Source organism: Oncorhynchus keta, chromosome 17 (assembly GCF_023373465.1).
Source record: "Oncorhynchus keta strain PuntledgeMale-10-30-2019 chromosome 17, Oket_V2, whole genome shotgun sequence".
In the NCBI taxonomy this organism is placed as follows: domain Eukaryota; kingdom Metazoa; phylum Chordata; class Actinopteri; order Salmoniformes; family Salmonidae; genus Oncorhynchus; species Oncorhynchus keta.
The window spans coordinates 11,764,457-11,791,293 of record NC_068437.1 but is presented as its reverse complement, the minus strand read 5'-3'; the positions used below and the strand labels follow the sequence as shown (position 1 = coordinate 11,791,293).

General features: G+C 45.0%; 1 protein-coding gene across 7 annotated transcripts in view; it reads left to right on the top strand.

The window, feature by feature from the left end:
* mob2a (MOB kinase activator 2a) overlaps positions 1-26,837 on the top strand; it is an 88,701-nt gene that overhangs the window by 51,409 nt on the left and 10,455 nt on the right. The window contains exon 1 of one of the 7 annotated variants that reach the window (XM_035790671.2): positions 19,000-19,264. The exons of 4 other annotated variants lie outside the window; for them this stretch is intronic. In XM_035790671.2, coding sequence (XP_035646564.1) covers positions 19,149-19,264 — 116 coding nt within the window. In that variant the 5' untranslated portion in view covers positions 19,000-19,148. Of the gene's footprint in view, positions 1-18,999; positions 19,265-19,588; positions 19,645-26,508; position 26,837 lie in introns of those variants that run through there. 2 more of the 7 variants (XM_035790672.2, XM_035790669.2) reach the window with 2 other exon arrangements.

The window sequence follows — 26,837 nt, the reverse complement described above, 5'->3', positions numbered from 1 at the left end:
TCTAGGCCTAGCAGATGATCTCATTGGTTCATAAAAGGAATCTGATCATATTATCGGGCCCTTCCCCCGCTACAGGGGGGTGTAGGACATGCCTCTAGACACATTGCTGATGTGATTGGTCTACACCGTGGAACCTAGAGCTTACCATTGGTTAGTACCCATTGCTATGGGGGGCATGGATGTTCAGGGACTCCCACTTCTCTTTCACATGCATATAGGGTACTTATTGATTTTTCAATCTCACTCCTCCTCACAGCCCTTATTTCCCTATTCGGATGCGAATGGGGGCCTCTGCCTCATCCTCCCTCGATCATTCAGCCCCCATCTGCCTGGGTGGGAGATTGAACGAGATAGGAGAGCATGTGTTTGCGCTAGTATGTGTGTGTGTGTGTGTGTGTCCCCTACATTTTCAACTGTCTATTTTCCTAGTCTATATGTTTTGTGCGTCTCCAGGCTGGCAGAGGGAAGTGTGTCTGATGTACCCATGTGTGTTGCGTGAGGTGGGCAGGGCGTGTCTGGTCTTAGCCATCCTAACAATGCCCTCCAGGAGGGAAAATAAAATATGCTTGGCTTGGTCCTGGAATCCATCAGAACACACTCCTCTCTTTGTCTAAACACTCCTGTCCCTTTTCCTGTCCGCGGCCATAAATAACAGTTACACAATCTCTTCATGAATAGGGCCCCGAGCTTTTCCTAAACAGTCTTACATGGTGAGGAACAACTCTGGACCCGAGTTACGTCGTTTATTTTGCCGCACAAGCCATCTGTTACGTGTCAGTAATTATTGAGGAGCTTGTTCACCTGGTTAGTGAGTTGCGTGTGGTATTCCCTGACAAGACAGGCATGCACTATGGTGCGGCGAGTACTCATCAGTCATGGCTAACGGACGGAAACCTCCAATAGGGCAGGTGCGACGTTCTTCCCGACAGGAGATAGTTTGGGTCATAAGATGGACAATAGATTTGTAAAAAAGATTTAAAAAATCTCTCCAGGCAGTTATGACCAGTATCACAATTCTCAAGTAGGCACAGAGATGTCACTTAATGCCCCTTTTAACAGTGGATCCAGCGCCTATATTGTGTCCGAGGTAGAGCCTATGTTCTTTGGCTGAGAGAGCAGTAAGGGCTGGGAATCGCCAGGGACCTCACAATACTCGGGCGCCGATACGATATGCGTGGCGATTCTATATACATCTTCTGTGATTAAAATAAATAAATAATGTATTGCGAGTCGACGTGCCGAACATGTTTGCTCACCACGTCTGCTGCAGCGGGACGAGAGCCATGAGAAGATTGGATCAGTCATGGAAGTAAATGTGGCAAAAACAAATGGGCTTTTTTTTCTTTTTTTTAAGATGGAGAACAAGCTACGATTGATAAACCCTGGAGTTTTGGGGCAGGTACAGCAAACTGGCGCAAAAATAATATTGCGATTTATTGTCAGCTATCGCTACAGAGCAGTGTCAGTGGGTGGTAGGCTACATTATCCACGCAAACAAACCCAGTGAGAACACATGCTGGCTCTGTGTTAAAGTGAGTTTAGTCTACATGTCTCCTGTAGGCCAGGAAATGATCTGGAGCGTAGACTCTCTAGGGAGGTGGGCCTTTCAACCTCTCTCTCTCTCTCTTTTATCCCCCCCCCCGTCTCTCTCTCTCTGTCTGTGTTATTGTTTTTGGTCACATGAACCATGAGAATGGTTACACAACATCCCTGGAAATGGACAACGGGGATTTATTTAGGAGGAAATGGACAGAACACGTGACTGCGGTCAGTTGACTTCAGTGTTTGAACAACAATTGCCAGAGATGGTATCAGTCCTTAAAACGAGGGGGGGGGCACATTGTTAGATTAGATTAACTTGAAAATGGATCTTGACATTCGGGATTCTTTTGAACTATGGGATGTTTCTAATTTCTCACACATTCTGTCCATTCTTCCTGTCATTTCTGTCAGAAAACCCCCGTTTCACTCGCCTACACATTCAGACTGGAATGAGGGGTATGTCCATCCCTGTGTGTGTGTGGGCCTCGTCGGAACACAGTGTACATATTTGGCCATCTCTAGTGTGTGTGTGTGTGTGTGTGTGTGTGTGTCAGGGCTTGGAACTGCTGGAGGTCTGCATGCACATTCCCTCTAGTGGAAAATCTGTGACGAAACGGCCTGGTTTAGAAGTTAATGTGCTGGAGCAGAGCAGCCATGCCCAGCCACTACGACCACCCTACACCATATTTCCCTAAACCCCTTCACCCTACTCTCGCTACCTCTTACTCTATACTCCTTACTACCTTTGCCCTGTGTCCTTCTCCCCTGGACGGTTTTAAACAATTCCGTTTATGGTAAAATGTTTTTCAAAATGTTGACTACCTCCACTCAGATTGCAAGGTAGGTGATGTTTCCTTGCGCAACGGGAACTGGCCTTTCTCTCCTGCCCGGAAGGAACAGTGACTGGCCTTTCTCTCCTGCCCGGAAGGAACAGTGACTGGCCTTTCTCTCCTGCCGGGAAGGAACAGTTACTGGCCTTTCTCTCCTGCCGGGAAGGAACAGTGGCTGGCCTTTCTCTCCTGCCCGGAAGGAACAGTGGCTGGCCTTTCTCTCCTGGCCGGAAGGAACAGTGACTGGCCTTTCTCTCCTGGCCGGAAGGAACAGTGACTGGCCTTTCTCTCCTGGCCGGAAGGAACAGTGACTGGCCTTTCTCTCCTGGCCGGAAGGAACAGTGACTGGCCTTTCTCTCCTGCCCGGAAGGAACAGTGACTGGCCTTTCTCTCCTGGCCGGAAGGAACAGTGACTGGCCTTTCTCTCCTGCCCGGAAGGAACAGTGACTGGCCTTTCTCTCCTGGCCGGAAGGAACAGTGACTGGCCTTTCTCTCCTGGCCGGAAGGAACAGTGACTGGCCTTTCTCTCCTGCCGGGAAGGAACAGTGACTGGCCTTTCTCTCCTGCCCGGAAGGAACAGTGACTGGCCTTTCTCTCCTGCCGGGAAGGAACAGTGACTGGCCTTTCTCTCCTGCCCGGAAGGAACAGTGACTGGCCTTTCTCTCCTGCCGGGAAGGAACAGTGACTGGCCTTTCTCTCCTGCCCGGAAGGAACAGTGACTGGCCTTTCTCTCCTGCCCGGAAGGAACAGTGACTCAAGTATGTCGACAGAATCAAGCCTTTAGACGTTAATATGAATTATCCTACATTTATGTTTGTCAAACATGACTGGTGTTAACCTCTCTGGGATATGTGAGATGCTAGCGTCCCACCTGGCCAAAAGCCAGTGAAAATGCAGAGCACCAAATTCAAATAAATTACTATAAAAATCTAACTTTCATGAAATCACACATGCAACATAGCAAATTAAAGCTACACTTGTTGTGATTCCAGCCAACATGTCAGATTTCAAAAAGGCTTTTTGGCAAAAGCAAACAATGCTATTATCTGAGGATAGCACCATAGTAAACACAGAGAAACCATATTTTAACCCTGCAGGTGCGACACAAAACACAGAAATAAAAATATAATTCATGCCTTACCTTTGACGAGCTTCTTTTGTTGGCACTCCAATATGTTCCATAAACATCACACATGGTCCTTTTGTTTGATTAATTCCGTTGATATTTATCCAAGATGTCAATTTATTTGGCGCGTTTGATCCAGAAAAACACTGGTTCCAACTTGCTCAACGTGACTACAAAATATCTCAAAAGTTACCTGTCAAACTACTTTTGTAATACAACTTTAGGTATTTTTTTACGTAAATAACCGATACAATTGAAGATGGGATGATCTGTGTTCAATACAGGAAGAAAACAAACTGTAGCTAACTTTCTGGTCACACGCTTTATCTAACAGTACACTTCAAGTGACCCTTGTTCAAGATGGCCCTCCATTACACAAAGGAATAACCTCAACCAATTTCTAAAGACGGTTGACATCCAGTGGAAGCGATTGGAACTGCAAGAAGGTCCCTTAGAAATCTGGATCCCCAATGAAAACCCATTGAAACGAGAGTGACCTCAAAAAACTAAAATCTGAATGGTTTGTCCTCTGGGTTTCACCTGCTAAATAAGTTCTGTTATACTCACAGACATGATTCAAACAGTTTTAGAAACTTCCGAGTGCTTTCTATCCAAATCTACTAATAATATGCATATTGTATCTTCTGGGGATGAGTAGCAGGCAGTTGAATTTGGGCATGTGTTTCCTCCGGACGTGAAAATACTGCCCCGTCACCAAGAAGTTAAGTGCATTCGGAAAGTATTCAGACCCCTTGACTTTTTCCACGTTTTGTTACGTTACAGCCGTATTCTAAAATGGATTTAAATTATTGCTTTTTCCTCATCAAGCTACACACAATACCCTATAATGACAAAGCAAAAACAGTTTTTTGGAAATGTGTGGAAATTTAATGCAAATAAAATACAGATATCACATTTACAGAAGTATTCAGGCCCTTTACTCAGTACTTTGTTGAAGCACCTTTTGCAGTGATTACATCCTCGAGTCTTCTTGGGTATGACACTACAAGCTTGGCACACCTGTATTTGGGGAGTTTCTCCCACTCTTTGCAGAGCCTCTCAAGCTCTGTCAGGTTGAATGGGGAGCGTCGCTGCACAGCTATTGTCATGTCTCTCCAGAGATGTTCAAGTCCGGGCTCTGACTGGGCCACTCAGGAACATTCAGAGTTGTCCCGAAGCCACTGCTGTGTTGTTTTGGCTGTGTGCTTAGGGTTGTTGTCTTGTTGGAAGGTGAACCTTCGCCCCAGGCTGAGGTCCTGAGCGATGAGGACTTTATCAAGGATCTCTCTGATCTTTGCTCCGTTCATCTTTCCCTCGATCCTGACTCGTCTCCCAGTCCCTGCCTCTGAGAATCATCCCCACAGCATGATGCTTCTTCCACCATGCTTCATCATAGAGATGGTGCCAGGTTTCTTCCAGAAGTCACACTTGACATTCAGGCCAAAGAGTTAAATCTTGCTTTCATCAGACCAGAGAACCTTGTTTCTCATGGTCCGAGTCTTTTAGGTGCCTTTTGGCAAACTCCAAGTGGGCTGTCTTGTCTTTTTACTGAGGAGTGGCTACAGTCTGGCCACTCTACCATAAAGGCCTGATTGGTGGAGTGCTGCAGAGATGGTTGTCCTTCTGGAAGATTCTCCCATCTCCACAGAGGAGCTCTGTCAGTGTGACCATCAGGTTCTGGTTGAACTCCCTGACCAAGGCCTTTTTGGCCGGGCGGCCAGCCGTAGGAAGAGTCTTGGTGGTTCCAAACTTTTTCAATTTAAGAATAATTGAGGCCACTATGTTCTTGGGGACCTTGAATGCTGCAGAATTGTTTTGTTACCCTTCCCCAGATCTGTGCTTCGACACAATTCTGTCTCCGAGCTCTACGGAAAATTTCTTCAACCTCATGGCTTGGTCTTTGCTCTGACATGCACTGTCAACTGTGGGACCTTGTATAGACAGATGTGTGCATTAATGTTTTGTCAACTCACTGTACATTTAACATAAACTTAAAGGGGAATACCTAGTTAGTTGTACAACTGAAATGTGTCTTCTGCATTTAAATCAAACCCCCTCCCCCCCAGAAACAGAGAGGTGCGGCGGGCTGCTTTAATCGACATCGTCTTAAATCTCCAAATTCCACCCTGTTCCCGCCCACAGCCCACTGGCCGCCTGTCCGCTGCCCTATACACATGCAGACTTCCTGAGCAAACATGGGCGGCGCCAGCTACCATCTCTCTCTCTCTCTCCGCCATCCCCTTCTCCCTCCGCCCTTTTCCATTACGGAGTCCTGCTTCCCTCTATTTGCCCCTCCATCTCTCCCTCTTGCACAGTCTCACTCTGTCCCTCTGCTTTCCTGAGAAAACATTGGTGGGGACAGGGTGGGGTGTGGGACAGCCTGTGTCTCTCCCTCCTATTTCATCCTCCCTTTTCCTTCCCTTGCACAAAGTCCTTCTCTTTCCCTCAAACTCTCCCTCCCTTCCGCTCTCCATTTGTTACACAAGCCTCCTCTCTCTTCGCGCCTCCCTTCGTCACATTCCTCCCTCCTTCCCTCTCTCGTTAGTTGTCCCTCCCAAGTCCCTCTTCCTTAGCCTAACTGCTACACAGAGCCCTTCTCTTTTTCACTCATCCAGAGGTGTAAAGTACTTAAGTAAAAATACTTGAAAGTACTGCTTAAGTTGTTTCTTAGGGTATTTATACTTTACTTTGCTATATATATTTTTTTTTTATTTACTTTTACTTCACGACATTCCTGAAGAAAATATTGTACTTTTTATTCCATACATTTTCCCTGGCTCCCAAAAGTACGAGTTACATTTTGAATACTTAGCAAGACAGGAAAATGCTTATGAAATAACATTCCTACGGCCTCTGCTCTGGTGGACTCACCATAAACGCATGCTTAGTTTGTAAATTGAGTGTTGGTGCGTGCCCCTGGCTATCCAAACATAAAAAAACAAAAACAAGAATGATGCCGTCTGGTTTGCTTAATATAAGGAAATTGAAATGATTTTTACTTTGATACGTAAGTATATGTAATACCAAATACTTTTAGACTTTTACTCAAGTAGTATTTTACTGGGTCACTTTTACTTGAGTCATTTTCTATTAAGGTATGTTTTACTTTTACTCAAGTATGGAAATTGGGTGATTTTTTTTTTCCACCTCTGCACTCAGTCCCTCCCATCTTCATGTCTCCCTCTCTCTCTACCTCTACCGTCTCCCTCTATCACAATTCACGTCCAATGCTCATAAGAAACGTGATGGTGACGATTGGGGTGTGGGGATGAGGATGGCCAAACCGTGTCCTGCTGAGGTTAATGGTACCCACTGCCCCCCTGTCCCGTACACCGATTTAAGGCAGCCCTCGGCACCTCTGATTCAGAGGGGTTGGGATAAATGCGGAAGACACCTTTCAGTTGAATGCATCGTTGTTCACCTGATTAGGTTTCCACCTTTTCCCTCTGACACGATGTCTGTGTTCAACCTGGGTGCCCTTCTGTCTAGTCGTCTGTAGTTCAGCTGCTCCGGTAGCAACACAGGAGGTTACTTTTAAAAGGAAGTATGTCTCACTTCCTCTCTCTCTCTTTTAGATCAAAGTTATTATATATATATATACTACTGTTCTACACGTGGTAACAGTGACGTGAAGCCAGCGTCTCCTCTTTCTGTGAGCCACAATACTAGTGGAAACTGACTCGTTTAGTTTTTCCAGCCTTGACTGCATGCTGGAGCGTCGAGCTGTGAATGTGGTGGGTTAGGTTCAGCTTTCAGGGAAAGATGTACAGGTACACACACATCATACAACACCCTTCAGCAATCCCTCATAGGAACACACCTGGAAATAGAGCATGGGAAAACGTTTCTGTCAGGGTCTGTGCATAGATACAAAAAAAACAATGCTTTTCCACCGGGTGGATGGGTACCAAGGCCTTATTTCCTTTGACTGGCGAGGCCTCTCACCTACTCTCCCTCCAGGAAAAGGATAAAGTAACACATTTACCCGTAGGTTCTGATCTAAGGTCAGTTTGTTTAGGTTAAGATTGAGAGACAAATTTATATCTAGGCTACATTAATGCTGACTTTTGGTATTGTACTGAAATATCAACTGCAGTGGCTGGTAATCTGCCTGTAGGTGGTGCTATTGTTTTTACAACGCTCCCCTCTGAAGTGAACACTCGAGGCTCAACAAGTGCTCTCATGCTTAGTGTATAAAGTCTGCACCCCCCTTTGTTGACAAACCAAGTATCTTAAGACGAGATTCAGAATGGTACGCTCTGTTTCTGCTGAAATGATCGTCTGGTTTCAGTGGGTTTTTTTTCTTCCCCCGTACAGTTTATTTAGAAAAGTTCAGTCGGTGGGTGTTATATGTTTTAGGGAGTACATCTGTCCTGACTCAACCCCCCCCCCACGGCCCTCCCCAAGTTGTCATTACTGGCGTCTATCATATTATTCCTGAGAGAAGAACATTCTTCTCGTTGTTGTTTCACAAGCACTTCTGAGAAATGGGAAGACTGTGGCCTTGGGGAACCTATCCCTTTCCCTCAGAATACCAGGCGTGGTGACACACGCGCACACTAGAGGGGAAATAACGACGGGTTTTGTCTATTTTCTTCAATAGCTCGTCTTTGTATCTGCCATAATGGCTGACTGCCATTGAGGGATTCCACCATTTTAAAGTCATGTCCATGCTGAAATGGGTTCTAGCCATCCAGAGCCCTCTTTCTACCTCTATAAGTCAGAAATTGACCCCTAAGAGCAGATCCAGGATCTGCCAAGCTTGACCGCCCCCCCATTGTGAGTAACCTCCAGCAATTTATCAGGGACGGAACATCTCCTAACTGACTTTAGACCAGAGTCTTGGGTTAACTGCCAATGTCAAATATACAGGCAGTGAACCCGACGTGTTCGTTTTGGCTCTCATTGCAGAAGTCTACTCCCCTAATTACAGCTCTAGGATCTGCACGTTCCATCCTAACCTTAACCTTCATGACCATTTATCAAGCCCATCTCATAGCTGACCATCTGACCTCAGACCAGTGTCCTGGGGTCCACTGACCCTACAATGCTGCTCTCATTCCAGCTAGGGTTGTGACGATACCAGTATCGCAATAAATAAAAAATCCCATGGCAAAAATGAAAGCCCAAACGTCTTTGGTCCCTTTTTAAAAACCTGCTGTATGTAAAATATTGTGTGCTATAGCTTGGGGGAAACACATTTACTCTGGGGGGGGTGGAGTGTGTTTCCAACATTGGGGGTGTTTTCCTAAAGAAGTTGTTCTTGTTTCCTTGCCACAATACTAACGAGTATCGCGAGACTTGTTGTATCGTCCCCGGCTCTAATTCCAACCTCTCACCTAAAATACGGCCTGCCAACCTCCACTTGGAGTGGGGAGGCAGAGAAAGAGGGATGAAGATGGGTTTTCTGACGGAGAGGGGTTGGAAGAAGACAAATGGAGGGTGAAAAGAGAAGGCAAAGCGATGGGGGTAGAAGGAAAACCCAGGGAGGAAATGGAGAGTGAGAGACGGACGTTTGGTTGCCGTGGTGATGGCCAGGAAGTGAGTAATGCCCTGGATGTTTTGACTGAGTGAGGCACCAGCACGGTGAGGCTTCTCCTCTCCCCGGGAATGTAGGGAGAGTACAGAACAATGAGCAAGGGCATGCTGCGACCCCCCCCCATTACTCTTCTCTTTAAATCCGTTCCCTCTCTCCTCCCTGACCCCTTCTTTATTAACTCTCCTCATTTCACACTCCCGCTTTCGATCCTCACTCTCCTTTCGCTTTCCCTCGTCCGCTACCCATCTCTTCTTTCACCTCTTCGCCCTCGCCCTCACCCGTCTTTTTATCTTCCCCCTTCGCTCCTCTTCCTTCCTCTTCGCCTCCCGCTACTTCCCGTCCTCTAACCCTTTGCCCTTCCCATCCCGTTACCACCTGATATCATCACAGTTAGTCCAAACTGAAATTGTAGCTATGGAGATAGAAACAGACAGACGTGAGAGGTCTTGTCGTTGTCATCTCATCCGGCTCAGTCTTGTTATCGTCCTCTCTCTCTCTCCTTCATCGGTCACAACTCCGAAACTGTTCACAAAGATGGCTTCCCTTTCCTTTACCACTCTCAAAAATCCTCTGGTGCCCGGGTGCCACCTCTCTCCGAGAACCAGCTCCTATCCTAGAAAAATGAGATGGCAAGAATGTTGTTTGACCTTTCACAGTCTTTATCGGTGATATTAATGGGGCTATAAATGTGTCTGTAATGAAGCAGCTGTGTCATTTCCATAAATGTCCGTTTTTGAATGTTGAGAGGAAGTGTGCGCCCTGGGCACGTGCACCATCCAAAGTAAACAAACAGAGGTACAGACAACTTTTGCAATGTACCCTTGTTCTTAGAGGTGAGATCCTGTTCTCCCCCCCTCGTTTCTCCTTCTGTGAATGCTCCTCTCGTCCCATCTCTGTTCTTTCTCTCTGTTCTGTCTTTCCTTTGTTTAGCCAGGCTGGGGAGGGATTAAACCAGGGATGACATGTCGGTGCACGCCAGCCCTCCTCCGGCTGGAATGCAAGGCATGAGGCAGAGTAGATCAAGGCAGAGGGAAAGATAATTGTAATATCTTCTGGCCCCATAGGTGGCCACTGAAAGAAATACATACTGGGAGATGGGGGGGTGGTAAGAGAAAGAAGCAAAGGTAGGCAAGTTTACTCCGTAAAATCCTATGTTTTAGAGACTATACACCTGTATAGACAACTAATGAATGACCCCATATCTTGAGTTCAAAGTGTGTTGATAGCAAAGGACCGTTTGCAGTTGGCCCTCGTTTAGCAGCCAACACACAGTGTATTGTAGAGGGGCTGAGTTGAACGTCTGAGGTAGTGTGTCAAGCAAGTTCAGCAAACAAGGTTGACCTCTTGTCAGTTTAAAGGGACTCTCCCATTGACTTGCTACTTTGCTGTGTTTGCTAAGGGCAATTCCACGATAACAAAATTAAGCTTTGACTTTTTTTTTTTTAACTTAAAAATGTATGCCAAACAAAAACCCATTGATTTTAAAAGTTTAACAAAATATACAACTCTATGCGCAACGACTAATTTGAACAATTTCCACAGAAAACAAATTTAGTGGAAGGACTGTGCAGATGCGAACTTTAACAAAATTACAGTGAAAATCTCCCTCCAGGTTTTTATGCGTGTCCCCCCAAAAAAACTTGAAATACTTGCTCTGAATTAAGATGACAACATGTCTGCAGAAAGGGTGTCAGCTATGACACGGGCCCCCTTGAGTTTGGTTATTGAACTACAGGAAGAGACGTGGAGTTACACCCGGAAACAGAATTACATCATGGGTCCCTGATCTGTAGTACACAGAAATAAGTTTGGACAGTGCAGTAGAGTATAGTAACATGGTGTTTTGTGCCCTGGTCGGCCTAAAACCTGGTCAACGCTGGGACAATTGTGCGCCGCCTCATGACACAGCCTGGGATCTAACCCGGGTCGGTAGTGACTCCTCAAGCGCTGCGATGCAGTGCCTTAGACCACTGTGCCACTCGGGAGACCTTGTTGTAATGTTTAAGTCACTCAAATATCACATGAATACACGTTAGACATGGCAAAATGTATAAAATTGCAAGAGAATTAGCTTTAAACCCGCTAAATTATCTGCGCCCTATGACAACATTTTGTAGAATGGCAGTAAATGAGCTTTAAGCCTGCAAAATGTGCTGTCCACCAATAAGAGGAGCGTGAGCGAGCATTGCTCAGTGGGTACGGATTAGAGGTCGACCGATTAATCGGAATGGCCGATTAATTAGGGCCGATTTCGAGTTTTCATAACAATCAGAAATCAGTATTTTTGTGCGCCGATTTAAAAAAAATATATATGTTTTTAAATACCTTTTATTTAACTAGGCAAGTCAGTTAAGAACACATTCTTATTTTCAATGACGGTCTAGGAACTGTGGGTTAACTGCCTCGTTCAGGGGCAGAACGACAGATTTTCACCTCGTCTGCTCGGGCGATCCAATCTTGCAACCTTACAGTTAACGAGTCCAACGCAATAACGACCTGCCTCTCTCTCGCTGCACTCCAAGGAGACTGCCTGTTACGCGAATGCAGTAAGTCAAGGTAAGTTGCTAGCTAGCATTAAACTTATCTTATAAAAAACAATCAATCATAACCACTAGTTAACTACACATGGTTGATATTACTAGATATTATTGAGTGTTAACTGCATTGCATATAATCTGACTGAGCATACACGCATACTTAGATACTTGTATCTGACTGAACTGTGGTAGGCAGAAGCAGGCGCGTAAACATTCATTCAAACAGCACTTTCGTGCGTTTTGCCAGCAGCTCTTCGTTGTGGGTCATTGCGCTGTTTATAACTTCAAGCCTATCAACTCCTGAGATGAGGCTTGTGTAACCGAAGTGAAATGGCTAGCTAGTTAGTGTGCGCCAATTGTCGTTGTGTTGCTGGTTCGAGTCCAGGGAGGAGCGAGGAGAGGGACGGAAGCTATACTGTTACACTGGCAATACTAAATTGCCTATAAGAACATCCAATAGTCCAAGGTTAATGAAATGGTATAGAGGGAAATAGTCCTATAATTCCTATAATAACTACAACCTAAAACTTCTTACCTGGGAATATTGAAGACTCATGTTAAAAGGAACCACCAGCTTTCATATGTTCTCATGTTCTGAGCAAGGAACTGAAACGTTAGCTTTCTTACATAGCACATATTGCACTTTTACTTCTCCAACGCTTTGTTTTTGCATTATTTAAACCAAATTGAACATGTTTCATTATTTACTTGAGGCTACATTGATTTTATTGATGTATTATATTAAGTTAAAATAAGTGTTCATTCAGTATTGTATTAATTGTCATTTTTACAAATACATTTTTAAAAATCGGCTGATTAATCGGTATCGGCTTGTTTTGGCCCTCCAATAGTCGCTATCGGCGTTGAAAAATCATAATCGGGCGACCTCTAGTACGGATGCTGGTTACAGTAAATGGAAAGAGAGGGCTCATGGGTAGGTGTCAGTAAGAGCTGGGAGAGGTAACATTAACTGGAGGGGGGTGGTAGTTGAAATTTGGTCAGCCCACCCTGGCCTTGATGTTACCGTCCACAGGTGGACTGGACTAGATCTGTACCTATCATAGACGTCTGTTTGGATAGAATGGTACCATACCGTGAGTCGAGCACAGTACAATTCAGGACTCAGTACGGTCCAGTCCAATTCAATACAATACAGAAAAGTGACAGTAACTTGAGACACTATGAGCTGAACAGGACAGTATGTCAGTCGAAGAGAGGACAGTAACAGGAGACACTGAGCTGAACAGGACAGTATGTCAGTGGAAGAGAGGACAGTAACAGGAGACACTGAGCTGAACAGGACAGTATGTCAGTGGAAGAGAGGACAGTAACAGGAGACACTATGAGCTGAACATAAGTCAGTGGAAGAGAGGACAGTAACAGGAGACACTATGAGCTGAACATAAGTCAGTGGAAGAGAGGACAGTAACAGGAGACACTGAGCTGAACAGGACAGTATGTCAGTGGAAGAGAGGACAGTAACAGGAGACACTATGAGCTGAACATAACAGTCAGTGGAAGAGAGGACAGTAACAGGAGACACTATGAGCTGAACATAAGTCAGTGGAAGAGTGGATAGTAGCAGGAGACACTATGAGCTGAACATAAGTCAGTCGAAGAGAGGACAGTAACAGGAGACACTATGAGCTGAACATAACAGTCAGTCGAAGAGAGGACAGTAACAGGAGACACTATGAGCTGAACATAACAGTCAGTCGAAGAGAGGACAGTAACAGGAGACACTATGAGCTGAACATAACAGTCAGTCGAAGAGAGGACAGTAACAGGAGACACTATGAGCTGAACATAAGTCAGTGGAAGAGAGGACAGTAACAGGAGACACTATGAGCTGAACATAACAGTCAGTCGAAGAGAGGACAGTAACAGGAGACACTATGAGCTGAACATAACAGTCAGTGGAAGAGAGGACAGTAACAGGAGACACTATGAGCTGAACATAACAGTCAGTCGAAGAGAGGACAGTAACAGGAGACACTATGAGCTGAACATAACAGTCAGTGGAAGAGAGGACAGTAACAGGAGACACTATGAGCTGAACATAAGTCAGTGGAAGAGAGGACAGTAACAGGAGACACTATGAGCTGAACATAACAGTCAGTCGAAGGGAGGACAGTAACAGGAGACACTATGAGCTGAACATAAGTCAGTGGAAGGGAGGACAGTAACAGGAGACACTATGAGCTGAACATAACAGTCAGTCGAAGAGAGGACAGTAACAGGAGACACTATGAGCTGAACATAACAGTCAGTCGAAGGGAGGACAGTAACAGGAGACACTATGAGCTGAACATAAGTCAGTGGAAGAGAGGACAGTAACAGGAGACACTATGAGCTGAACATAAGTCAGTGGAAGAGAGGACAGTAACAGGAGACACTATGAGCTGAACATAAGTCAGTGGAAGGGAGGACAGTAACAGGAGACACTATGAGCTGAACATAAGTCAGTGGAAGAGAGGACAGTAACAGGAGACACTATGAGCTGAACATAACAGTCAGTGGAAGAGAGGACAGTAACAGGAGACACTATGATCTGAACATAAGTCAGTCGAAGAGAGGACAGTAACAGGAGACACTATGAGCTGAACATAAGTCAGTGGAAGGGAGGACAGTAACATGAGACACTATGAGCTGAACATAAGTCAGTCGAAGAGAGGACAGTAACATGAGACACTATGATCTGAACAGAACAGTATGTCAGTGGAAAAGAGGACAGTCAGCAGGCCGTTATGGCACAGTAATTCCGGTACGATAGTTCTGTTACCAATTTGGTAGCAGAATTACAAGCTTGAATCACTTTGTTTATGAACTAAGTTGATATCAGTAAAATTACTGAGTCATTGGTAGGTCTACCATGTACTTGTTACTTCTGTTGTCCGGATTTGCCTTTTGTACACACACACACACACACACACACACACACACACACACACACACACACACACACACACACACACACACACACACACACACAAAGATAATAAATACTGTTACATACACACACTGGCACCTACTGGATTGCATTTCCCTGGCAGGTCACAGGGTTCAGTGTTTGAGTAGATCCTGGGCCTATAGGAACTCCCACAGATATTAAGACCCTCAGCCTGCACTGTTTTCACTGGCTAAGTCCTTACTTAAACACACTGTGTACTGCACACTCTCACACACTACACACGCAAAGACCAGAGAGTCACCCAACTCCACTGTAGTGTGGGGGGGGTGCCCAAATTCTGCCATTCCATTGGTCACTTCACCAGTCATTCAAGGTAATTCTACAGTGCCATTGGCTATATCATGGGGTGGGACTGAGCTGTTGCCAGGCCCGATGCCCGTCTGCTGCTGCTGTGATACATTGTTTTGCTGTGAAGAATCTGTGTTTTCTTTGTCTTAAAATGGTGGAATGTCTGTCCGCTGAGCAGGGGACCAGCCAGCTCGGCCAATTTTATTCAAGGGGACAAGGGTACTAGCTGTTAGTTTTGATGTCAAATACGCACGTTTTGGGTGGAGATTGGAAAACACCTTTTTTGTTAACATGAACCCCAATTCAAAATGTTTTCTCCAAGTTATTTTACAGCCTACTAATTGACTAGTCAAGTTTCGGTTCACTTTTTGACGTTGGCTTCGTCACATTTTCTCACGATCGTTTTTCGTTCTATTCCGAGTGGCTGTGATTGTCGTGTCCTTCATTGTGGCGGAGTGAATCGTCATTTTTTATTATTATTTTTTTCCTTCACCGGCATTCTCGTTACCACCACACCCTTTTCTGGTCCCTGTCGTAGGCTTAAATATATAAATAACATGAAACTCTGTCATTTTTCCATACCGCTGTTTTTTTGTTTTTGCTTGCGTTCTCTCTCTCGAGTTGGATGATGGTGATTATAGATGGTTGATTGAGCATCAGCCACCAGTTTGACTTTACCTCACCGTCATTCCAGGAGCAGCCAGTCATAAGTCCTGGCTGTTGACGTCAGTGTTTCCAGCAACCTTCTTACGCAACTCCTTTGTTCTCCCTCCGTTGTAAGTTTAATGAGCAACGTGTGTTCTTATTGAATCTGGCCCTCAAAGCAGACACTGTGGTTTCCAGGGATGCTTTGAAGCTGTCTGTGATAGTCTAAGTAGGCTAGAAGTTGTCGTCGTCGTCGTCCCCCCTCCCTATCCGCTGATACTTGGTCAGAGACCCCCCTGCTGCTGTCCTTAAGTGTCATGACTCTCATAGTTTACTCATAGTTCGCCACTGAGCAATTCAAGAGGAAAATAACGTCCGTTTGCTAGAAAGGGGATATGAGCCAGATCACGTCTGTTTAGTGTGATGGGCTAGCTAGCTGCGTGCTTGTTCGACAGATTGTGATTCGCGCTGTGTGTGTCATGTCGTGTTAGATAACATTGGGGAAGAGGACCTTTTTGTTTGACTTACTTTACTGAGGTTGGTTTACATGTAATCTAGTGACGTGAGATCACGTTTGTTCCTCAGAATATGGTTTATGTCCGATGTCCTAGGTGTGCGCTCTTCTTCCATGGAATGGCGAGAGAGCATGAGAATTTCCAGAGCGTGAGTTAATGGTTTATGGTGTGTGTGTGTGTGTGTGTGTGTGTGTGTGTGTGTGTGTGTGTGTGTGTGTGTGTGTGTGTGTGTGTGTGTGTGTGTGTGTGTGTGTGTGTGTGTGTGTGTGTGTGTGTGTGTGTGTGTGTGGTACGGTTAAACCAGGTGGCACGGTGAGTGGTGCCATGTCTGGTCTCGGAAGGAGCTGCCATTGGTGACGTCAGCAGTAGCTAAGAATCAGTCTTCTCTCTGTCCGGTACACAAAGAATGTGCCTGACCGCAGTTTCCACCCTAGTCAAATCTTAGGCTACATGAGAATGGTGTTTGTTTGTGTGAACGATTCCAACTTGTAGGCTAGGTCTGTAGTCAGGGGCTTTCCAGGTAGAAATAAAAACCCCTATGTTGGGTCACGTAGGAGACGGTTGCCAACTACATTAGCCAACTTTTTTTGGAACTCCAGAAACGACAGCAATTCATTAGTTGTAGTTATCAGCCTAATTTAGACCCAAATCAGCTCATGAACAATAATGGATTAGTACTTTCCAGCAACTGAATTGCTTTTTAACTCCAGGAACAGTACTTCATTAAGTTGTCTTTGACCTTGAAGCCTGATTGAGCCCTCGGTCTTCAATGGCGTTCATTCTGAATGCAGAGGCTCTGGCTATGGCCCAGTGGTCTTGAATGGCTGCCTTCTATTTTAGGTAACTGCTGATGTAATAGCTGTAAGCAAATGGATGGAAACTTTTTTTTTCTTCTCTTTTTTTTCTTCCCATGACACTGTTTTTCACTTCAGTGGTCACCACCTCAGGTAGGGCCCAAAGCTGTTTAGAACTGTTCACCCATGGCCCTTTCTGTCCTCAGCACCTCTTTCATTCTCTCCCCCCCTTCACTCTGGCCAGTATAGACTAGGCAGAGGCAGGCTGAGGTTATAAATAGCTCCCGAGAAAAGGCTCTGGCCTGTTCTGGCCCCTCTCTCTCCTCACCGCAGCAGCCATTCAGAGTGATGACCCTAACCCCCCCCCAGTGAGCTCTGTGCTGGGGCCAGACATGTCTCCCAAGAAGGAGCCATGCTGGCAGAGCGTGCAGATGGACCTGTACATGGCCCTTATCAGACCACCCCACTCTGATACTTGTAAGATATACGTGATAGGGGTTCACATCCAGCACACAAACAAGCAGGGTCTCTCTCTCGCACACAAACATGTAATGACCTTTTAAACACACTGATTGACCCTGACATACTCAGACCCTTACACACTGACTGTCTGTGATATATATATATATATATATATATATATATATATATATATATACACACACACACACACTAGGAGAGAGCTGAGCTCCAGCCCCCCCTTCCCCCCAGATTAGTGTGTCTTTGTGAGTGTCCATGCTACAGCAGTCCGCTGGTATGTCTCACATCTGCAGCTGCAAGCCCACTGGTCCAGCCGGAGAGAAGGGGGGGCAAGGAGAGAAACCTGCGCCCATATTTATAAAGTATCTCTGAGTAGGAGTGCTGATCTAGGGTCAGTTTGTCTTTTATATCATAATGAATTACATTATATTGACGGGGGGTGTGTACTTGATCCCAGATCACCACTCGGAGGCTTTAGGGATACCAGCCTTGGTCAGAAAAGGGGTCAGAAGAGAGAAAAATGGAGGGGGAGAGTGAAAGATGGGGAAAGAAGTGTCTGGGGATAGTGGGGAGAAAGATAGATGTATAATGCCTTTTTTTAAATCCACGATCCTTTGACGTAGCCTGAGACTTTCTTTTCCTTTGTCTGTCTTCACTTTCTTTCGCCGTCATAAGGCCGTCTATAGTAGGTCTATTTCAAGATTGCTTTGTACTCTCAATGTTGAGGATCGATGTCAAATCCAGATGGTGTAATGCCCCTATTCAACCCGACATCAGACTTGCGCCGGGAACTCAGCCGCCGCCTCAGCCTTGACACTCGTTCTTAATTGGAGGCTTTTCCGAGCTGATTTACCTTACCGGTACACTGTCAGTCCTGTTGTGCCAAAGTCAAGTCGCTACATGGCCATCTACTGCTCATCTCTCATCTCATAGTGAGGTTTGAAGTCAACCACAAGAATGTGGCCTCGCCGTCTCAACATGTACCCTGTCGTGAACCAACCGCGTTCTGCTGTCGTCAGGCCTCCCAATGCGGCTGACCTGTCTGGTGAGATGACTCGAGGCCTTGTGCAACAACTCTCTAGGTCATTGCTGCCATCTAATTGGACATTTTAATTGTTTGCAATTTTTTTAATTTTAGGAGTTGTTTTTATCCAGCTGGGTGGGACATAAGTAGGGATAGCCTCAGGCTGAAGAATATGAGAGTACTTCTGTTTTAAACTGATAACACCACTTTGTGTTTACAGTATATTTTTGGTATTTAAGAGTTGTTACAGTACAGTAAGTAAAGTAGTAAGTAAGTAACACGACAGGTATTATTACTATGGTACAACAAAGTTACAACTCGTAGTAGATGGGGTATTCATCCCACAGTGTGATCATTATTAACTAGAGTTACATTTGTAACCGTTATGGCTCCGTTGTAGCACAGAATCCTGTACCGCGTACCCTCCTTCAGACGACCTGGCTCTTTTTTTGTCGCCACTTTTGCGACAACGCTTCAAGGAAGAAGATGGACCACGTCCACATGAGCTGTGACGCGCTTCATTTCCCTGGGCGCCGATGACGTGGATGTGCATTAAGGCAGCTCCCAACTCTGTTAAAATTCATTCAGTTGGTCAAGTGACTAAGTGTCCCCCCCCTTTTCCCTTGTTGTGGGGGTTCTGTTTCGCACCTCAAGGACTCCTCTTCCCGGATTGGCTGCATGTGGGGGGCGGGCAGTTTGCGAGAGCCACAAATAGGTTTTTCTCTTCAGGTCTTTCGTAACGTTAGCCGACCGTCAAAATTGAAGTATTTAATTTTGCAGCCTCGGGAGAGGAACGGTGTGGCGAGAGACGTTGTTTTTGGGGAAAAAAAGAAGAAAAAAAATCCCCCCATTCAGTTATGGTCGGAGATTATAGTTCCATTTCAGGAGACAATACGGATATGCACTCACAGAGGAACTCCAAAGGCGGATTAAGTTGTAAAATGGTCCTTCAGGCGGTGGGCAAAGTGTTAAGGTAAAAAAAAATAACCGTGTTTTTGGAGTTCACTTTTCGTCTCGTTTTTCTGGTTGAGACCCTACTCCTGTAATGTGGAGGCAAGGCAGCGGTCGACTCGTTCGACGGTACGGCGTGACAAGCAGCGTGTTTGGTTTATAGTGGAACTTTCAAGCAGAAGGAACATCTAATCAATAGCTGATTTTGGGAAATACAATTTGGTTTAGACTACATTTTGGAAGACGCGTCTCCTTTGCAATTAGAAAAATACCGGGTTTCTAATGATCAGAATATGCTTGTTGGTGTGTTTTTAGATGTACATTTATTTTTCTCAATTAGAATGTCAGTTTCGGATCAAATATGAACGAAGTAGGCTCTAGACTCACTGTTAACGTGATACGGTAGGTGTAGAAGCAACAGTGTGTGTGTGTGTGTGACGACCAACATTGCTCCCATGTGAGAAGCATGTAACGTTAGCCAAGTACTGTCCTTTTCATGTCGTTCAACATTAGACTCTAAATCAGTTCTTGGTTCGACGCGGTGGCAGCAGCTATTGGATACAGGAACATATCGTTTCCTAAGGTCTGGCACTGAACATCGCGCCTATTCTTTTCTTTACGAATTCTCTGTCAACTTTCTCACTGCAAAGTAGGCGCAACTTGCATTCATTTAAACATAGGCCTACTGTTTTCTCGTCGCAGTGTTCTTTACAGCTCACAATTAAAAAAAAGGAAATTGCTTTGTGTCTTAAACAGCAATTACAGGCTTTTCGACTCTCAGGTTCCAGGTTAACAGCAATTCACAAGTCGGTGGAATTTGGTTTGGCTTCCAGCATTCAAGACTGAACAAGAGCAATGTGATATGTCGTCTCAACCACTGTAAATAATTAATGCCCCGACTTCCGTTTGAACCAATTCAAACAAAAACATTGCTTACTTAGAGGTGTTTTGGATAGAAATATGTTGATGGTCCTACTTTCTCTATATAAAACAACAACAAAAACAATCACAGACCCACTCTCAGAAATCATCCCATGAAGAACTCTAAGCACTGTGGGGAAATATATTGAAGTAACCCATGACAACACTGTCTCAGTCTGTATGTGCATGGCTGGAAGTAGACACCTTGTATTTATATATATTTTTTTACCAGGAAACACTCTTTTAAACACAAAAGGCTACAATTCGGGGCCTACCTTGTTAAGTCACACTTTAAAACTTGTTGGCCTAACCATGGGGCCTGTCAGTGTGGCTTTTCCTTGTGAAGTCTTTGAGAGACGTAATGAGGTTAATCCTTCATGGGACAGAGTTGACAGACCGACCATGCTGGTTAGTTTCCCTTCTCTTACCTCCACCTAAACGCTTGGAAACATTCAGTCCCAATTATGGAACCTTAGATAATAGTACAGTATTGGGATACTTCAGGATTTTGGCAATAAGGCCTTTTATTTACTTCCCCAGAGTCTGATGAACCCATAAATACAATTTGTATGTTTCTGTGTCCATTTACAAAGGAGGTTAGACGGATTTTCCCACGGCAATGCTAATTGCGCTGGCACTAGTTGGCAACTTCCTTCAAACTGCACGCAGTCATAAAAATGGCGTCCACAAGTTCATCTGAACCTGAGGAAGTAGATAAGAGCCTCATTGCCAGAATCCTGAAGTATCTGTTTAAGAATGCCCATCATTTTAGGATTCCGTGCTGTAAGAATTAATTATTGTACAGTACAGCAGTCACAAGAATGTATTGTACATTACAGTAGCAGATGGCAAACCTAACAGGTAATAATGACAAGTTATTCTGAATGCCACAGTGATTGCAATCGGTTGATGCATGTAGCCTACACGTACCGCCTTTTAAAAATGAACTTTTATCACCGTCAAGTGGATTTTCCAGTTCAGTGACCATTTGAGGAAGAATAACAGAAGGGAGACTATATGGCAGCGTTTAGACAGGCAGTCCAATTCTGATCTTGTTTTTGCTATAATTGTTTTGGTGCCCAGCTCTGAAAAAGATCTGTGATTGGACAACAACAATATCATAATTGGTCTGCCTGTGTGAACGCAGCCAATGAATGCATAGTTCTCAGTGTTCCAATGTCATTTTTCATCACAGAAGGAGCGGCATTCGATATGCTTCTTATTTTTTACCACCCGAAAGATTATTCCTTCCACAGCAGTGGGGGCAGTGTTGTTGCTTGGTTCTTTGATCTGATCTATAGGCTATTCTCAGTGTTCCAATGTCATTTTTCATCACAGAAGGAGCGGCATTCGATATGCTTCTTATTTTTTACCACCCGAAAGATTATTCCTTCCACAGCAGTGGGGGCAGTGTTGTTGCTTGGTTCTTTGATCTGATCTATAGGCTATTCATCGAAGTTGCTTATTTTGCATGGATAACCACATATAACCTCAGCCACTGCTTCAAATAGTAAACCAAACAACAAGAATCCACCCAAAAATGTGTTTTGTTTAGAAGTAATAACTAGTAATTACAGGCTATTGTGAAATGGTATAACCTACTGTAGCCAACTAGCTAGCCAAGTGCTTTTTTTCTCTCTCTCCGTGACCAAAACATAATGTTCTATTTTTAGCTCATATGGGAATGAATACACAAGCAGTATATTGAACTCCAAGTATAAGAGTATTTGTCAGGGCATATTCTTTTATTATACATTTGATTATTTCACATAGAGATGTGGGAAGCTAACAAGGCTAGCTTGCTATGTTTTTAGCCAGGCTGCCAGCTAGCTTCTACAAGCAAGGGAAGGCGACTCTTCCTTGATTTCACAAAAACAAAGACAAAAAAAAGCTATTGATATTGCTCCCTTGTGAATGGGAGTGGGACCAGCGAGGCTATCGTGTTTCCAAAAGGTGTCTGCTACTCCAAAAATCCCACTCCTCACATGCAGTCAAACACCTAGATCAACGGCGTGAAGCTTGTAAGCTGTTCTCCCCCTCACACACGTCTGTTGTGATGTTGATGCCCTTACATTATAGTTTCAGCGGGGGCTCTTTGTGGGCTCAGCGGGGCATTGGGGCTCTGAATGGGGTTTAGCCCTATTGCAGCGCACAGTCACGGGCTGGATGGGACCCCCAGCCTCCAACACATTGGGTTCTGTCAAGTGATCCTGTATGCCATGAAGGGACATTTATGTGATTGTAGGAAACATGGCATGAAAACGTACATTCAACTAGGTTACGAAAAACAGACTTAGCAGAATTTGCATGGCAAAAGAAGACTATAAAACAGGCCTCAGGGCAGTTTGGCTTTGACTTCTAAAAGTAGAAGAAATCGGAGAAAGAAAAAATCGGAGAAGACTGCCATTGTTGCACATTTCTACCTAGTTTAGCTGAGTATGACATGTGTGGAGATTCCTGCCCTTACTCCTCTCTCTTTATGGCCGTGGCTTGGTTTGCTCGGCCTGCTCCTCTGTGGTTTTCAGGGGAAAATAACCATTTGAGAAGTATACTCAATTTAGATGCCTGAAATAGATCTAGGGCTGTCCCCGGGAAAAAAATTAATAAATCTTAGTCGACCGAGAGTTGTTTGTTCTTTCGACCAGTCGACTGGTGGAAATGTAAAAAGTGTATTTTTCCATACAGTGTTTGGAAAGTATACAGACTTTCCCCACATTTTATGTTACAGCCTTGATCTAAATCAGATTAAATCTGGGGGGTTTTTCAATCTGAACACAATACTCCATAAAGTGTGCAAATGTATAAAAAATATAAACCTCACATTTACATAAGTATTCAAACCCTGGCCAGGTCTTGAGCGGTGCCTGGTTTCCTTCAGATGTGACGCTTGGCATTCAGGCCAAAGAGTTCAATCTTGGTTTCATCAGACCAGAGGAATCTGGTTTCTCATGGTCAGTCCTTTTAGGTGCCTTTTGGCAAACTCCAAGCAGGCTGTCATGTGCCTTTTGGCAAACTCCAAGCGGGCTGTCATGTGCCTTTTGGCAAACTCCAAGCGGGCTGTCATGTGCCTTTTGGCAAACTCCAAGCGGGCTGTCGTGTGCCTTTTGGCAAACTCCAAGCGGGCTGTCGTGTGCCTTTTTACTGAGGCGTGGCTTCCGTCTGGCCACTCTGGACACCAGATTCTTCACAGGGAATACTTTACACTTTCTACTTGTCAAACATAGAACTGATTCTGTATACTGGCGGTTGGTGTTGGGGGGGGTCCATGGGTGGCTTGAGACCATGTTTGGGATGTCTTACTCATTGGTAGGAAGAAGTTTGGTCCAAATCCAATGTTGGTAGTATATTTGTTGACTATTACCTCAATCCTATAACTAAACATTTGGGTGCAATCAATTTGCTTAATTTCTCAGATCAAATTATATTTCAACAAAATTAATTTTTTTCTTTTTGGCCTCTGACTGACTTGTTTGGTTTGTTTCTAGGGCTGTGGTTTCAGATATATATTTTTTTGTTGGTCAACAAAGTACAAGAACATCATCCAGACATCTGTTCTTTATCTGTTGTCGTCTTGTCTCTACCCTACATGTAGACACTGTAGACACTGTAGGGTGGTTTTCCTCCACCACTGTTCGGCTGGTATTACATCATCGAATGAAAACCAGGTGGTGAGGATAGCATGTTTCTCTGGTGTGAAGCTAGCCCCCCCAACATACCAGAGATACAGGAAGCATGGTCAGCCGGTGCTTCGAAAATCCATCATAACTACCCTTCAGAGAAAACCGGGGGACGACTGCTCACGCTGTCTGGCTCAACTTTATTAATACACATTCTTCTCCCCAAATCATTGTGGGGTCCATGTGTTAATTCCTTCTGTTTAAGCTTGTGGGGAGTGTAGATCTGCGCTCGCGTGTGTGCTAGAAGCCATCTTGTTTACGGTAACTGCGTTGGATAGATGCTGAAAGCTGTTCCCTGTCACAGATTGCATTAACCACTTCCATCTGCAAATCATTAGATGCCTCCACAGTTCACCGGGCCAATTTTAAGCAAGAGTTGTTGCGCTCGGCAGGCAGGCTCTTCTGGCTGAGGGGGGAAAGTCAATACATGGCTACAGTTAGCGATAATGCTGTAAATGCGCTATTAAAAACCAGAGCTGTTTTAGCTTCCAAGCCTTTTAAAGTAGCAGTATGTGCGTCAGTGTAGGTGGAATTAACCCGTTTTCCCCGTTGAGGTGATAACTAAGCATGGGGGCGGCAGGTAGCCTAGTGGTTTGAGCGTTGGACTAATAACCGAAAGGTTGCAAGTTCGAATCCCCAAGCTGACAAGGTACAAATCTGTCGTTTTGCCCCTGAACATGCAGTTAACCCAATGTTCATAGGCCGTCATTGAAAATAAGAATTTGTTTAGAACTGACCTGCCTAGTCAAATAAAGGTAAAATAAATAAATGAAAAGCACAGGCCTAGTGTTAGATGCGTACAAAGTCGCCAAGTGGTTCGTCTCAAAGGTTGCTTAGAAAATAAACCACTGTTAGCGTAATGCATACAGCCTTTTTTTGGTAGCACTTTTAGTCGAAGGCCTTTCGGGCTAATTCCTCTGCATATTTGTGTAACGTGAGGTTATTAATTGGAAGCAGACTGTTTGGGGTGGAACAGTAACAAGCCTGTCTCGTGTTGTACCTGCCGAAGGCCGCCTCTCCTTAGCGGGCTCCTATTGTAGTCCTGAACGCTGACTGTACAGCGTTCAGTCGTCACACAACTGATTTCTTCTAGGCCAAGCGAGTTGACTCCCGATAAGGAGGATTGGGGAACTGCGCTCACTTCACCGACGTGGTTGGCACTCTGAAAACCTCTGTGAACAACACCGTTTGGATTGTAGATAGTCTATATGGACTTTCTCCACTTGAAGAGTGGTGCTCACAGGCACTGGATGGTCCACTCCAGAAACAAAACGATCCACACAAGTTCTCTGAGGCGAGAGAATGTCATATTTGACATATTTTATCCCTCATTTATTCTTTCTCTGACCCTTTTCCTTCTTTACTTATTTTAATGTAGACCTGTCTCTCCTATCCCCCCGCTCACCCGTCCAGTCAAGCGCCTCAGGCCCTGCACTCCCCTCTCCAACCTCTTTCATCTGGCTCTGCCCTTTCTCTTCATCTTTCTGTGCCCTCTACCTGTTCTCTGATCTTATCTCATCTTTCTCACCCTGTTTCCTTTCTCCACTATTATACATTTGTACATTTCTCTCTCTCTCTCTCTCTCGCTCTTCCCATCTTACCTTACCTACGTTCCCCCGCTCTCTTTTCTTGTCTCACTGCTCCTTATGGGGGGGGGGGTAGTAGAGATAAGTGTATGTGATCCATGCTTGTCAGGTACATGTTCTGTCATGTGAAACAGCTTATCGCCAGCCGTTAAGGCTTCATCTACGGATATTATCAGAGTACACACGTTTTCAACGGCTTCCATAAGCCCCCCAGAAAACAATTGTGCTCGTTCTTAAAAAAAAAAAAAAGTTTCACTGAGCCATTTCCTGTCTCTCCTCCCTAATTTCGTCATTTTCCATACCATGCCTCTGAGGTATTTTCTGGATTCATTACTTTATTTTAGGATAAAGAAAACTTCCTTTTTGCCAGCACCGCTCCCCTGACACACACTCACACACACACAGGCCGTGGCTGGTAGCTCGTGGTAAAGTTCTCCCAGGCAGAGTCTTTGCCATAAAAGGCATTGTATTACTCCTTACCAGGCCAGGCTAGACCAGACCCGAGGCCAGGGCCAGACGCACGTCTCTGGGCAGGAAGTTGACACCGCCTGGTACTAGGAGGAAGTCTATGGCATGCATAGTTATGTAGTCACGCTCACCAGCCGGTGGTCTGAAGACACTGCTTATAGGAGAGCTTTGAAGCCTGTGACTCAAATTATAGCGTTTAGGTACCTATTCTAGCCCACAGTAATGGGTTCTTCAAGTGTGCCGTGTGTTTTCTGTGTCTGTTTTTGTCAAGGTTGTTGCACGCATGGCGGTTTGAAGTCTCAGGATGATTTCCCGAGGGGAAAAAACGGACGAGACTGAACACACACAAATCTGTGATGAATGCCGAGCGAGCCAGTGCAGGGGTCCTAATTCCTGTTTTTAATTCAATAACCAAACACCACCTCAGCTCTGATTTTAAGTTCCTTGCAGTGGCCTGGAAGTTCTGGTTTCAAAAGCATTCTCATTTTAAATGATAGGTGAGCTGTTTTCTTGAGTAGACGTGGCGCTATTGATCTATAACAGGAAGTGGGGTTAGGCTGTAATGCAGGGTGATGTTGAGGTCAAAACTGGAACCGTCGGCTGGCTGGCTGACTGACTGACTGGATCTCACAGCTGTTGGCTCTGTCGGACCTTTAGTTTCCATCTTCTATCCCCCTTTTTGTCTATCGCTCCCCTCCTCTCTGGAAGTCTTGCAGCTTGCTGTAGCTCCCCTCCCTCTCGTTGCATGACCAGCTGGACACGCCATCCTGTTCCAGTAGTAACGCTGACCAGAGACCAGCCCGGTCTGCTGAGGTCCGTGTGTCTTTTCACCTTCCAGATCTACAGCCATCTAGTCCTCATGACACAAGTCAGACAGTGGAGGGTGGTCTTAAATGTCCTCAAACAGGAGAAGTTGTCAGTGAACGTTTATAGACATAGTAGG